The sequence below is a fragment of the Condylostylus longicornis genome, unplaced genomic scaffold (genome assembly GCF_029603195.1).
Source record: "Condylostylus longicornis isolate FDR11 unplaced genomic scaffold, ASM2960319v2 ptg000013l, whole genome shotgun sequence".
NCBI lineage: Eukaryota > Metazoa > Arthropoda > Insecta > Diptera > Dolichopodidae > Condylostylus > Condylostylus longicornis.
Window position 1 is genome coordinate 14,206,457 of NW_026577982.1, and position 13,146 is coordinate 14,219,602.

The following is a 13,146-nucleotide window of genomic DNA, read 5'->3' on the forward strand; positions in this document are numbered from 1 at the left end:
TTATGTTTTAGGGGAATGTCAAATAAGCAGATACTTTAAATGCTTTCGTTATGTCAAATTAAAAAAAATAACAATCGGAAATAAAAATAATATAAATATAAATATTAAAATAAAATTGCTACATAAATTTTGATATTTATTGAAATATGGAATCGTCAGCTTGCGAAGATCTCAAAGCATTTGAGCGAAGGTTAACAGAAGTAGTAGCATCATATTATCCATCGACAATCAGATGGAGAATTCTGTTAGCAATAGTTTCAATTTGCACGGCAACTGGAGCTTGGTATTGGCTACGGGATCCAAATACTTCAATATTACCATTACCAGAATCCCTCTGGTATCATCCTGTTTTTTTTTGTGCTACCTTATCTCTCATAATTTTGTTTTTATTTGGAATACATAAGCTTGTAATTGCACCGCAAATCATAACATCTAGAATGAGATCGGTTTTAGCTGATTTTAATATGAGTTGTGATGACACCGGAAAATTAATACTAAAGCCTCGACCTAATAATTAGCTAAAATTAAACTTAGTTATAATATTACTCAATATTAATTTAAATTAAAAATGTGGAAAGTAAAATAAACATAAATCTTAGGAATTTGTAATTTTCATTTAATAAAATATAGCGTAGTAAATACGAAAATTATGAGATATCTTTATTAATAATTTTGATTTAATTTAGATAACAATATCTTGGAAAATTATTGATGTGAAAAAAAATTTTATTGAGATATCGTAATCATTGATAAATCAAAAGCAAGTTAAACAAACTACTTTTAGAATCTAAAGTAGTAATGCTTCAATGTGTTCTTAAAAGCTATTTTGAGAATAATAATTCGTATATTATACTACAGCAATTATGAAAGCTTATCCAGCTAAGATGACTGAAAAATAGTTTAATAGAAATAAAATTACTCATATTCATTTTCGTTTTTTTATTGCTTTTTTTCATACTATATGTCTGCCTAAAATAACAATTAGATATAGGATATTTTCTTTGTACGACGGAAAAAGAAAAAGTGTACACCTAAATATAAAACACGTCTACTATATATTGATAGTAATACAATTATTTTCTTTTTTAGAATTAAAATTATACAAACATTATAACTTTTTATTTCTATTATCTTGTAGAAATCCTTAATATATAATTATTTAAGTCATCTCGATATAATATATCTTCCTGCCTATTATCGTCGTTAACATTTTCTTCAACTTGATATATATTAGTCCATTTCCAAAGGAGTCTCCTGTAATAGCTACCTCTAAATGAAGCAATAGTTGCGGCTCTTACATTTTTTGGTAAATCATCAACGTAATATGCTTCTTTATTGGTTTCATTATGATAGTAAAACTTATTCTTCGACCTGGAAAGTACTTTAACAAAAGGGGGATTGGTTTCATTAAAAAACATAAGCCCACCAGGTACAAAAAACCTTTCAGCTCTAGATGGGTCGTCGCTTCGTATTCGAAAGCCCAGTCTAGATGTACCATCTTTTAATTTATAGTGCCGCATTGCATTGAAAAATACTTGTATTTCATTGAGGGCATATAATTTTTTGCATCGTATAGGGGCTACAGGCTGATAATTTCCTACGACGTTTGTTGTTTTGTAAGGTTTGTTTAAAGCTTTCGCAAATTTTGTGCACATTCTTATACGTTCTTGGAGTGGTTCACGATGAATATCAATGCCTCCTAAGACTATACCATCTATAATATGCAAAGCTTTTACTTTATTTTGTGATCTGCCTTCACCCATTAATTCCGTGACTATTTCTCCATAAATAAGAGTTTTAGGGCTGATTTCTAAACAACATTCAACAGGTTCCCATCGCCCACTGCAGTACTTTAGCACATTTGTTTTGCCCTTGGACAGAAAAAAAGATTTTACATTTTCTTTAGTTTCTTCTCTGCAAACTGGTACAAAGTGCCAATCATAAACGTAACGTATTCGTTTCTCCAAATCTTGTACTTTGTTTAATTCAAGTGGAGAAACGCTCATCATAGTTTTGTCATCTTTCCATTCCTTCAAAAGTTCCTCTAATAACGATTCGTTAGTTGGAGTGTCGGGAACGGTACGAATTTGATCTGGCAAGTTCCATAGCTTTAGACTTTTCATTTTGTAATCCGCTTGATTATTTTCTTTGAGAGTATCATCTTTACAATACGCAGCGATTTTTATCAGTCCAATTATTTGATTTTTTCCTAATGTATTATTACTTTCATAAATATATTCAAAAAATTCTTTGTCTTGCTTAAGAATATTTATATCAACCAAATGCAAAATATCATTATTTGGATCATTACTACAAATTTTTTTATTTATTTCAGAAAAATGCCTTCTTATAGTTTCTGTATTTGATTTTTTCCACTTACATATTAAATATCGTTCTGAATTTGCAGGGCGACTTGTATTTGGCTTACATATCGTGATTTCTTCAAAACATTTATACATTAAATATATTAAACCAACACTAAACGGGGTGAAAAGATCGAACATTTTGCAAACAAAGTGCCCCTTTTCTCTTAAAATTGAAAGAGCTACAAGACACTGGCATAAATATAATTGTTTTGACAAAATTTCTTGTATATTTTCTTGCTCTAGAAAGATAGGTAATGCAATATAGAATATAAATGCTAAATAAAATTTGTACTTACTTTCAACGGAAAACCCGCCATCAGCCATCACAAAGTGAACACCAGATTCAGTTTGTCTTAACACGTAATCCGCAAAAGATTCTTGATTCTCTGGATCATAAATATCTCCGTTATTTTTCACTCCGTAGTGCCTGTAAAATAGTAAAACTAGCATGCAAATCTTAAATATGAATGGTCAATTTTTACGGATCGAATGTTTCAGGTGGTCCAGCTAGAAATTCGGTTAATTTAAAATCGTTATCACCTCTTAAAGTAAACCCAAATCCTTTGGCTTCCCACTTTTTTCTATACAGAATATATTCAGAAAACCCACCAGGTCCAGCGCAAATATCAGCAAAATACAATAAATCATCATTTTTAACTAAACTCCTCCCATTTTCATCAACTGGATTCGTAAACATGAACTTGCATATAGCATCTATGTTGGCCATTTTCACCGCTGCTCTATTCAAAAATATATTCCCTCGAATAGTTTCAAATGGGTTACTACGCGTTCTAGCTTTTCGCATGTCTCCTGCGTTTAAATTGTCAAAAACACTTTTTGAAGTTAACACATTTTCTAAAACTCTGGAATCGCAAAAATGTGATTCATCGTCAATTATCAATTTTTGTGGTCCCGTTACAGTCCAGTTATCCAAATCGTCCATAGTCAGGTTATTTAAAAAGTCTATATCATTATTTTTTAACCAATTGACTGTTTCAGATAATTGAATATTTTCCATACTGGGATCCCACTTTGCCGAAGCCGCATCTAAATCATCAAGTCTTAAACCAAAACCTCGTCTTCCTTCTTGACGACTTGCCTCGATTGGTTTCAGAATACCTTGCCCCTCCTTTCCTAAACCTTCATCTCCTTTGTAACCCATTTTTTGCATAATATTCACAGCAGCTTCCGAATAACCTGAGTAACTCTTGGACCACTCACTTTTCATTTTAATTCCAGGGGAAGTGGATTCGTTACTATTTTTTCGCATTTTTTTGTTTGGAGGCATATAGCTTGAAGACCCAGACATTACAGGTGATTCCATACCAGATGAATTAACCTCTTCATGTTCAGAGTTATCATCTGAATCAGAAAAAGAAGTATTTTCGTCCGTTGTAGCATAGTTACTCAATGTACACTGCGTTCCACCACCTTCATCTTCAGAAGTAGGCATATTGTTCAATTTTTTTCCCACGCTCTTCTATGCAAAATTTTCTATCAATTTTTCTGTTTTCTTCTAATTTACTTCGGTTTTAAATAAAAAAAAATAAATCCAAAAGAATATATACTCCTTTTCGCGCTAGAAATTTATCAAATTAAGTTTTTAAGTAATAAAACTTTTATAAACTTATTTTGAAAATGGTTGTTCCACTATATGCGTTTATTTAATGTGTATAAACTAATTTTTATCAAAACTCAGTAATGTCAAATTGATTTTCAATTAAGGAAACAGAATGAAATTCAAAGCGTTGGCGACAGTTTATAACGCTGCTCACAATTTAACATAGGAACGTCATCGTAATAGAAATTTATATAGCATGTGATTTGAAAACTAATTTTAGAGACCTTTGTATAAAATAATTGTGACGATACATAACAAGTGTGACGTGATATAAAGTTTGCGTTGGGAATTTTCAAATAGATCTTCCAAAAATTCCTTTATTTTATTGGATATAAAAGAAATATATTGGCGTAGGTATGGCGACTATCAAAATGAGAAAATTGATCAAATGAAATCAAACCTTCCCTTTCGTTTAAATGAGCTATACACCTTCTGTATGTCCTATAAGCGTTATGTTAAAGCGCAATTTCCCCATAATCCTTTTTAGAATTTACATATAACATTTACAATATTTACAAGAAATATATTTTATAAGCTCTTGGTCATTACTTGGTCGTGAATAACATAAAAATTTCGCATCGCCTATTCTGAATATAGTGTTTCAAATCGTATTATAAATTGATTTTGCTTTAATTTAATGTCAAACAAATATTTTGACAACCGGTAAAGTGTTTATTTAAATCTCAAAAACGGCAACTTTTAAAATTAGAAAGACCATTTGACCTGCATATTTGAAGAGATACATACATTAAATATGTACAAGGCCGATTTCTAATTAAATTTTTATGTGCGCGTACATTAATTATGTATGTTTTTTTTTATTTTAAACAGGTTAGCTCTTTTAACATGTTTTAAACATATAAAGTATTTAAAATTTATAATTTTTCAATAAAAATTATAGTTTTTCGTTAGGGTAAAATATAAAAGCAAAAAGACATGATTTTTAACTTATTAATTTAGCCTGTTGTTCTCAAAATATGGTAATTTAAAGGAAATAAATATTTATTATATGCATCCTAAAAAAATACTTCTTAAAAAGACAAAATATTACATGTAATTCCGAACAAGATCACTTTATTTTTCGTTGATATATACATAATATGTATACATTTTGTATGCAACATACCAAAGATCTTCTCCGGAAAAAAATAAAATTTTCTTTTTCGAAATAAAGTCAATTGGTTTTTTCTTCTTTTTAGAATGTATTTTTGGAAAATTATCATTTGTTTCTTTGAAAGCTGTTTATGAGTAACAGAAAAATTTAGCAGACTACGTAATTTTCCAACATAATTTGCGATATTTGCGGTTAAGGTATAACTGAAGTAAACAAAATTTAAAAAAAAAAATGCAATATTTTATGATGGTAACACTTCTAATGGAAATTTGTCAGTTCGGCTTTTGATAGAGCCACATTTCTTTTTTCTTAAAAATTTAATTAAAAGGTGTTACTTTATATATAAAATAGTTTATTTTAAGGAAATCTTAGATTTAATTGTTAGATTTATGTATATAGAAAGTATTTTTATAAATTTGCTTGTTGAATCTTCGGCAAAGTAGAAATTCATCATAGAGAAAGTGAATAAAAATGGCAGACTATTTAATATCCGAGGCTGAAGAATCTGAAGTAAGCTTTAAAATATTCTGAATCAGCATATAAAAAACCATGGCTATGAAAAAAAATAAAATTATCTTGGAAACTTTTAGGATGATGAAGAATTAGAACCACATGAACGGAAAAAACTGAAAAAAATTAGAGCTGTAGCTGATTCCAGCGAAGAAGAAGAGGAAGGTCGAAATTTTGATATCTTTATTATATTTTTAATGTTATATTTTATTATGATATATATAACAAAATGATTTTAAAACATTTTTTATGTAAAACAGATGATGAAGAAAAAATCAGGGAGGAATTAAAAGATTTGATCGATGATAATCCAATAGATGAAGATGGTGATGATTCAGACGGTTCAGATGCATCAGATGGCTCTCGAGGTAAGAGAAAACGAAGTGATAATGAAGATGATTTTGACGACCGTTTAGAAGACGATGATTACGAGTTACTTGAAGAAAATTTGGGCGTGAAAGTTGATAGAAGGGTAAAAAATTTCTATTTCAATTAAATATATTGGCATATACATATTTCTCTGTAGAAACGATTTAAACGGTTACGGAGGGTTCAAAGTGAAGAAAGTGAAGGAGAAGAACAAGAAGATGAAAATTTGGCTAGAGAAGCTATAGCTGGTCAGCTATTTGAAGGCGGAAGTGACGAGGTAATTTACAAATAAAAAAATTATTCGTAACAAACTAAATCATGCAAATCATTTCATTTTGCTTCAAAAAGGAACGGGATCTTAACACGGTTTGAGTTTCCAAAACCATGTTACTACACAAAACGAAAAATTTATATAATTTATACTTTAATTATAGGAAACCGAAAGACGATCAGAAAGAAGTCACCGTGAGCCAGAAGTCGAAAATTTCGATGAAGATGAAGATGAAGAGTCTGACGCCGATGATTTCATTGTTGATGATGATGGCCAACCTATTGCTCAAAAAAAGAAAAAACGTCAAAGAATTCATGGAGACGCGTAAGTAAAGTTTGTTGAAAACCTATGTCATTGTGAATATAATACAAAAATTTTTAAATTCTTATTCGTATATGTATGAATGTGTTCATATATGTTTATATATTTATTTATCAATTTATTTATTTATTTATTCATATATTTATTTATTTCTTCTTGGCTCGTCAAATCGTGTCTATTTTATGTTTATACTCTTAATAGAACACTGCAAGAAGGGCAAGATATATTTGGTGTTGATTTTGATTATGATGAGTTTTCAAAATATGATGATGATGAATATGAAGAGGAAGAGTCCGATGAATATGAAGAAGATTTTGATGGAAATGAACGGGAACCACGACCGAAAAAATCAAGCAAAAAAAAAACTCAGAAAAAATCAATATTTGAAGTTTTCGAACCTAGTGAGCTGAAACGCGCCCATTTCACTGATTTAGATAATGAAATACGAAGAACTGATATACCCGAAAGAATGCAATTACGAGAAGTTCCTATTACGCCAGTTCCAGAGGGTTCAACAGAATTACAAGAAGAAGCTGAGTGGATTTATAAACAAGCTTTTTGTAAACCTTCAGTTTCTGAACAAGAAGATAGTCAAGGTAACCGATCAAGAAAACCACCTAGTACTGTTGGAAAAATCAAAAAAGCTTTAGAGTATATGAGAAACCAACAACTTGAGGTTCCATTTATAGCATTCTATCGTAAAGAATATGTTCAACCCGAATTGTATATAAACGATTTGTGGAAAGTTTACAAATACGATGCTAAATGGTGTCAGTTGCTTCAAAGAAAAACAAATCTTTTACAACTTTTTGAAAAAATGCGAACTTATCAATTAGACACAATAATGGCAGATCCTGACAAACCTTTGCCAGAAGATGTACGTATTTTAAGAGATGATGACATAGATAGATTAAAAAATGTTCAAACGCCAGAAGAACTCAAAGATGTACATATGCACTTTTTGTTACATTATTCCCATGAAATACCAAAAATGCAAGATATATGGCGCCAAAAGGAGAAAGAACGTAAAAAAAAGGAAAAAGCAGAAGCAAAAAGAAAAGCTTTGGAAGCTTCTGAAAATGCAACTGAGAATGGGGAAGATGGTGCTGAACCACCTCCAATTGAAGATCTTAACATTGAGGAAGATGAGGAAGAAGAACAAATTGAGGAACATATTAAACAGGCAAAAGATTCTGGTCCTTATGCGATGTGCCGTAAAGCTGGCATTTGTGGTTTTGCTAAAAGATTTGGACTATCGCCAGATCAATATGCAGAAAATCTTCGAGACAACTATCAACGTCATGAAGTTGATCAGGAACCAGTTCAGCCACGGGAGCTAGCAAAAGGATATTTATGTCCCAAATTTATGATGGTTGATGAAGTTATGCATGCTGCCAAATTTGTTGTAGCTAGACAAATCGCAAAAGAACCCTTATTACGGAAATGTGTAAGAGAAGTTTTCTATGAAAGAGCTAAAATTAACGTTCGGCCTACAAAAAAGGGTATAAAAGAAATTGACGAAAACCATCCATGTTACACTATGAAATATTTAAAAAATAAACCAGTTCGTGATTTAAAAAATGAGCAATTCTTAAAGCTGATGATTGCTGAGCATGAAGATAAGGTTTTGGAAATTGAGATTCTCGACACTATTGAGGGACACACATCGAACTCTTTTTTGGAAGAAGCTAAGCAATTGTATCAAAGAGATGAATTTTCAAAAAACGTTCAAGAGTGGAATGCTTTAAGAGCTGAATGTGTTGAAATCGCTCTCAAAAAGATGGTTATTCCCGATTTGAAAAAAGAGTTACGATCAGTTTTGATAGCTGAGGCAAAAGATTTCATTTTAAAATCCTGTTGCAAAAAATTACATAATTGGATTAAAATTGCTCCATATCAACCCCCTGACGATTTTTGTGATGAAGAAGATTATGATGAATGGGATTTTGCGAAAGGTATTAGAGTAATGGGGCTTGCATATGTGCCAGATGTTTCTCAGGTAAAACTATTTAATTATAAAAACTTGTGTTGTATCATATTCCAATAGTATGCTCCTTTTTATCTACATAGGCTGCATTTTGTGCAATAACAAGTCACGAAGGCGAAGTTACAGACTACCTAAGAATTCCACACGTATTGAAAAGAAAAAATACTTATAATATTGAACAGAAACAATTAAAAATGGAAGAATTAGAAAATATTAAAAATTTTGTTCGAACAAAAAAACCCCATGTGATTGCTATTGGCGGGGAATCACGCGAAGCCTTGTCAATTCAATATGAGCTGCGAGAAATGGTTAAAGAGTTGGTTGAAGAAGAACAATTTCCTAAAATAAGTGTAGAAATTGTTGATAATGATTTAGCCAAGATTTATTCAAATTCAAAAAAAGGTGAAAGCGATTTCCGCGAATATCCAAGTGTACTTAAGCAAGCTATATCCATAGCAAGGCGTATGCAAGATCCATTAGTAGAATTTTCTCAATTATGCACAGCTGATGAAGAAATAATGTGTTTAAGGTATCATCCAATGCAAGATCATGTAAACAGTGATGAATTACTTGAAAATTTGTATTTGGAATTTATAAACCGCACCAATGAAGTTGGTGTTGATATAAATGTTGCCGTACAAAATTCTTTAACGGTGAATCTAGTACAATTTATTTGTGGTTTAGGACCTCGTAAAGGAATAGCATTAATTAAATTGCTGAAACAAACAAATCAAAGGCTTGAAAATCGAACACAACTTGTAACAAATTGTCATATGGGTCCTAAAGTATTCATAAACTGCTCTGGTTTCATTAAAATTGATACAAATTCGTTAGGGGATAGCACTGAAGCATACGTTGAGGTATTAGATGGTTCAAGAGTGCATCCTGAAACTTATGAATGGGCCAGAAAAATGGCTGTCGATGCGTTGGAATATGACGACGATGAAGCAAATCCAGCTGGAGCTCTGGAAGAAATTTTAGAATCCCCAGAACGTTTGAAAGACCTTGATTTAGACGCGTTTGCCGTTGAATTAGAGCGACAAGGTTTTGGCAACAAAAGCATTACTTTGTATGATATAAGAGCTGAGTTGAATTGCCGATATAAAGATCTAAGAACACCCTATCGATCACCAAATGCGGAAGAGCTTTTCGATATGTTAACCAAAGAAACTCCAGAAACCTTTTACGTTGGTAAAATGGTTTTGGCTAATGTGTATTCCATTGCACATAGAAAACCACAAGGGGAACAATTAGATCAAGCAAATCCGGTACGAAATGAAGAAACTGGTTGCTGGCAATGTCCGTTTTGTTTAAAAGATGATTTCCCAGAATTGTCAGAAGTTTGGAATCATTTCGATGCTGGAGCATGCCCTGGTCAAGCTTTCGGGGTTAAAGTTCGATTGGACAATGGTTTATCTGGCTTTATTCACATCAAAAACCTCTCTGATAAGCATGTTAAAAATCCAGAAGAAAGAGTTCAAATTAATCAAACTATTCATGTTCGAGTTACGAAAATTGATGTTGAAAGATTTTCAGTTGATTGTACGTCAAAGTCATCAGATCTGATAGATAAAAATAATGAATGGCGACCAAAAAAAGATCCAGATTATGATCAAGAAGTGGAAGATAAAGACAATCGAAAAGAAGATGACACTAAGAAGAACAAGTCGAGGCAGCAGTATGTAAAGCGAGTGATTGTGCATCCTTCTTTTCACAATAAATCCTATGGCGAAGTTGTTAAAATAATGGAAACTATGGATCAAGGTAAGCCAAAGAAATTCAAATGAAAATAACTAATATTAAAATGTATTGCATTGTAGGTGAGGTTATAGTTCGACCTTCTAGTAAGGGATCAGATCATTTAACTGTTACATGGAAAGTTACTACGGATATTTATCAACATATTGATGTTCGCGAAGAAGGAAAAGAAAATGTATTCAGTTTAGGACAATCGTTATGGATTGGAAATGAGGAGTTTGAAGACTTAGACGAAATTATAGCTAGGCACGTTAATCCAATGGCAGGTTATGCTAGAGATTTATTAAATTATAAATATTACCGTGATACACAAGGTGGTCTTAAGGACAAAATGGAAGAAATTTTAAAGGAAGAAAAGCGGAAAGACCCAAAGAAAATCCATTACTTTTTTTCAGCCTCCAAAAACTACCCAGGAAGATTTTTGTTATCATGTTTACCAAAAACAAAGTGTCGCCATGAGTACGTTACAGTAATGCCTGAAGGTTTTCGATATCGCGGACAAATATTCGATTCAATAAACTCATTGCTAAAATGGTTTAAGGAACATTTTGCTGATCCAATGCCTAGTACAACGCCAGTATCTACACCGAGACCTGGTAGCGTTTCAAGTTCTACCCGTACACCCAATTCATATGCAACTCCCGCTGGAATGAGTTCCATGAGTTCGGATACCATTAACAAAGTCGCAAGAGACATGCCTCCACATATGCTACATTCATTAGCTCAGGTAGCTGCTACAGGCGGTGCACAAACTCCACATTTTACAAACACTCCTGGTGGATATGGTACTAGTTATATCAACACACCTTATACACCTAGCGGACAAACTCCATTCTTAATGACACCTTATACGCCACATGGGTCACAAACACCACGATATGCTCCTAGTCCTAGTTCAGCCTCAGATACAAATGGTCCATTTATTAAACCAAATGCACCGTCATATGGTGCATCATCAAGGCATGGTCCTGGATCAGTTCACTCTTCACCTGCTTATGGCAGGTCACCTCGAACAAACATGGGACATCCAGGCCATGGTGGCCACAGAGGAGGACCAGGACAGACAGGTCATGGGGGATATCACCAAGAAAATATAGACTGGCAAATGGCCAACGATGCGTGGGCGTCCAGGAAGAAACCAAATTCTACTCCCAGAGATAATATCCCTGGAGGTTTCACTCCGCGTGGTGGTCACAATAATAGAACTCCCCGTTATGATGATACTTTCTCGAAAGAAACGCCGCAGTATGATGAAAGACCTTCAAGCCGATCAAGTAGGTCAGGCGCAAATGACAACCGTAAGAGCCCGAGATCCATACGTAGCACACCAAGAACTAACACATCGCCAACCTCAATGACTTTAGGTGATTCTACTCCCCTTTACGATGAAAATTAAATGTAAGAAATTTGAACATTTACAAACCGAAAATATTTAAATCAATTAAAATTTTACTTTACGGGAATGTTATAAAAAATTTGTTGCAAAATTAGGGTTAACAGTAGAATTTCCGAATTATACTTTTTAACAATTGTCATGTAAAATTAGATAATATTTTCTTTTATAATTAATGATAATTATTTTGATTTAATATTTTTAGATTTTTAATTTATAAATAATAAGTTTATGATATAGTTAATAAATCTATACGTACCAGAAAAAAAAACAAAAACAAATCAAAATGAAATTTTTACTTGCAATATTTTGTCAAAGGTTAGAAAGTATATAAAGTGTTTTACTTAAATACATAATATGTACATATTCGAAGCCAAAAATTGGCTTCATTCGGAATGATGCTTGGTTTTAATATTCTGAAATATTTTGCATGTGTAATTTTGGAAATTGTGAGCATTCACAGTTGAAATATCAACTACAACGCTAATTACAAATTCATTAAAAAAAAAAATCGTTTAATTAAACTTATTAATGCATCGCAAAATTTCAATTTACATACTGTGCTGCAACATTAGTTACAACTATAGTTTAAATTTGAGAATATACGTGTGAAATAAGGACAGCGATTTTTCTGTGATTTAAACTATGTACTTTGCTTTAATATGCACAAATAACTGTTTTTTACTCATTCACATAAAATTTTTAAAAACTATTGTTATCTTTAAGCCTGATTATGTTGGGTAACTTCCGTATTATACAATTCAATTAATATGTGTCAATTTGAACGGAATGGGTACATATATTGTTTACAAAGGAGTTTTAGCGAAGCATTCTGTGGTTGACGGTCACTTCCAACAAAAATGTCATTCAACCCATTAAAACTACATGGCTGAATTTTAATTTTCTGGGAAGTGACCGTCAACCTAAAAATCAGTATTCATTCAATTTATTTTTAAAGGCGTCAACTTTAGCTGATATTTTGAAGAAAAGTGAGAAAAATCTAATATCTTATTTAAATCGTTTGATTTTTTTGGAAAAATAGTTTTTCGTAAAAATTTCAAAAGAATTTGCTTCCTTATCAAAATTGGAGAGATTAGAATATTCTTATCAATTTTTTATGATAGAGCAATGCACATCGGTTTCTTTGGAAATGTTTATAGTAGGACGTACCGGATATAATATTCTGAAATGCCAATCAAAATGTTTTGAAACAAGTATAATCAGATATAATTTTGATGTTATATTCGAAATAATTTTAACAAAAAAAATAATTGTCAAGTAATCGAACTTTTTTTCGATTCTATTTGTTTTGTATTGTTTCAATATTTATCATATTGTTGATATGATAAAAATTTGAATTTTGTTCATAACGGCAACATTGGTTTTCTAAAGACGATATTTCGCTTTGACAGATTAGTTTTTGTTGTCGTCGGGGG

At 31.8% G+C, this 13,146-nt stretch overlaps 3 protein-coding genes across 4 annotated transcripts; 2 read left to right on the forward strand and 1 right to left on the reverse strand.

The window, feature by feature from the left end:
- The first annotated feature begins 40 nt into the window (after positions 1-40).
- On the forward strand, positions 41-641 carry LOC129605567 (nuclear envelope phosphatase-regulatory subunit 1 homolog). The gene has a single exon (XM_055515412.1). It carries the CDS (start codon positions 147-149, stop codon positions 516-518), a length of 372 nt encoding a protein of 123 aa, XP_055371387.1. The 5' UTR covers positions 41-146; the 3' UTR covers positions 519-641.
- A 311-nt stretch (positions 642-952) lies between these two features.
- On the reverse strand, positions 953-4,019 carry LOC129605320 (cap-specific mRNA (nucleoside-2'-O-)-methyltransferase 1). Its single transcript, XM_055515004.1, has 3 exons — positions 2,849-4,019; positions 2,663-2,793; positions 953-2,605 (listed from the first exon to the last, which is right to left on the reverse strand). The coding sequence occupies exons 1-3, from the start codon at positions 3,817-3,819 to the stop codon at positions 1,128-1,130; spliced, it is 2,580 nt and encodes an 859-aa protein (XP_055370979.1). The 5' UTR covers positions 3,820-4,019; the 3' UTR covers positions 953-1,127.
- Positions 4,020-5,383: 1,364 nt separating this feature from the next.
- LOC129605225 (transcription elongation factor SPT6) lies at positions 5,384-11,985 on the forward strand. 2 transcript variants are annotated; one of them, XM_055514843.1, is made up of 9 exons: positions 5,384-5,611; positions 5,692-5,776; positions 5,872-6,083; positions 6,138-6,257; positions 6,329-6,346; positions 6,415-6,575; positions 6,774-8,571; positions 8,643-10,323; positions 10,380-11,985. In XM_055514843.1, the coding sequence occupies exons 1-9, from the start codon at positions 5,573-5,575 to the stop codon at positions 11,711-11,713; spliced, it is 5,448 nt and encodes a 1,815-aa protein (XP_055370818.1). In that variant the 5' UTR covers positions 5,384-5,572; the 3' UTR covers positions 11,714-11,985. The 2 variants fall into 2 exon arrangements, with proteins under 2 accessions (XP_055370818.1, XP_055370819.1); XM_055514844.1 differs by lacking the exon at positions 6,329-6,346 and having other exon boundaries at positions 10,380-11,984.
- Positions 11,986-13,146: the final 1,161 nt, after the last annotated feature.